The sequence below is a fragment of the Camellia sinensis genome, chromosome 4 (genome assembly GCF_055761805.1).
Source record: "Camellia sinensis isolate YWXY chromosome 4, ASM5576180v1, whole genome shotgun sequence".
Taxonomy (NCBI): Eukaryota; Viridiplantae; Streptophyta; class Magnoliopsida; order Ericales; family Theaceae; genus Camellia; species Camellia sinensis.
Genome location: NC_138964.1, coordinates 206,823,080 through 206,824,831, shown reverse-complemented (window position 1 = coordinate 206,824,831; position 1,752 = coordinate 206,823,080). Strand labels below are relative to the sequence as shown.

The window sequence follows — 1,752 nt, the reverse complement described above, 5'->3', positions numbered from 1 at the left end:
TATATCAAAGGTGCAAACCTCTGACATTTCTTGCACTTTCTGACATAGGCTTCAACATCCTTCTACATGTAGGGCCACCAGTACTCCTGAGTAATGGCCCTACGAGCAAGTGATCTGCCCTCAACATGGCTTCCACATACCCCTTCATGTATTTCATACAAGAAGTCTTCAACCTGGGAGGGATGCACACACCACAAAAGGGGACTAGTAAACGACCTTCTGTAGAGGTGTCCTTCTGCTGTTAGGCTAAACCTTGTCCACTTCAGTTTGGTCTTATGTGCCTCTTTGCGATCATCTGGTAGCTTGTCGTCCCTAAAAAACATTGCTATTGCATCCATCCAACTTTGACCCATCTCCACACATATTGCTTCATACACTGTGATTAGTGGTTCCATATTTGGGCCTGACAAATAATCAACCATTATTGTCCTTGCCTCCCCTGATTTCATTGCACTAGCCAGGTTAGCCAAGGCATCGACATGACTGTTGTCATCGCGGCTAACCTATTGTAGTTGGTAATCCTGAAACAAGGCTAGTAGTCTAAATACTTCTTTGACATAGGCTATCATTCTTTCATCTCTGGCTGCATACTCACCTGTTGCTTGGTTCACAATAAGTTGGGAGTCACAAAAGGCTACCACCTCATCGGCTTCTATTGTTGTTGCTAACTACAACCCTGCGATTAGAGCCTCATATTCTACTTCATTGTTTGAGGCTTTGAACCCTAAACAGATAGACTGTTCCAACATTCGCCCATCTGGTGATACCAACACCACTCCTATCCCCGCTTCTTGACGGTTTGAACTCCTATCAACAAATAGGCGGAAAGAGTGGCCGATGTAGGTATTGTAGGGCTTGGGTTTTTCTTATGCTCTACTGTGTCGTTTTTCATTCCCAGCTAGGTCTCTTCTTGTTCCCCTGGGCACCCTAAGCCACGGCTCACAGGAGCCCCACGTGGGATGGCACCAGGTGTGAACTTGGCCACAAAGTCGGCCAGAACCTAGGTTTTGATTGTCGTTCTGGGCCTAAACTCTAAGTCATATTGGCTCAATACAATTGCCCATCTGGCTACCCTGCTTGTCAGATCTCCTTACTACAATAAGGACTTCAAGGGATGCTCAGTTAACACCATAATTTTGTGGGCCTGAAAATAATGATTTAACTTTTTGGAAGCCATCACTAAGGCCAATGTCAATTTCTCCAGGGGTAAGTACCTAATCTCTGCGCCTGCTAGGGTTTTACTAACATAGTATACTACTTTTTGTTCTCACTTCTCTTCTCTGATTATCACTGCACTCGCTGCGTGCTCTGAAACAACCAAGTATAAGAATAATTCCTCTCCAGGTATTAGATTTGACAGAATTAGAGCTGTTGTCAGGTACTTTTTCAAGTTGGCCAAGGCGATTTCGCATTCCTCTATCCACAAGAAATTTGTGCCCTTTTTCAACAAATTGAAAAATGGTTTACACTTATTTGAGCTTCTGCTTATAAATCTGTTCAGGGCTGTAGCCCTTCTAGTCAACATCTGCACCTGTTTTGCCGATGTCAGTCTTTTCAAGTCCAGGATAACCTTGATTGATCTGGGCTTGCCTTAATACCCCTTCTGGTAACCAAGTATCCTAGAAACTTACTAGACCCAACTCCAAATGCGCATTTTGAAGCATTGAATAGGAGCCGATATGTTCTAAGGATATCCAAAACTGCTTTCAAGTTGGCCAGATGATTCTCAGGTTCTTTGGTCTTCATGACCAT

At 43.8% G+C, this 1,752-nt stretch overlaps 1 protein-coding gene across 1 annotated transcript; it reads right to left on the bottom strand.

Moving 5' to 3' along the window:
• Nucleotides 1-1,267: 1,267 nt before the first annotated feature.
• LOC145824403 (uncharacterized) lies at nucleotides 1,268-1,752 on the bottom strand. Its single transcript, XM_082924051.1, has 2 exons — nucleotides 1,591-1,752; nucleotides 1,268-1,438 (listed from the first exon to the last, which is right to left on the bottom strand). The coding sequence occupies exons 1-2, from the start codon at nucleotides 1,750-1,752 to the stop codon at nucleotides 1,268-1,270; spliced, it is 333 nt and encodes a 110-aa protein (XP_082780177.1).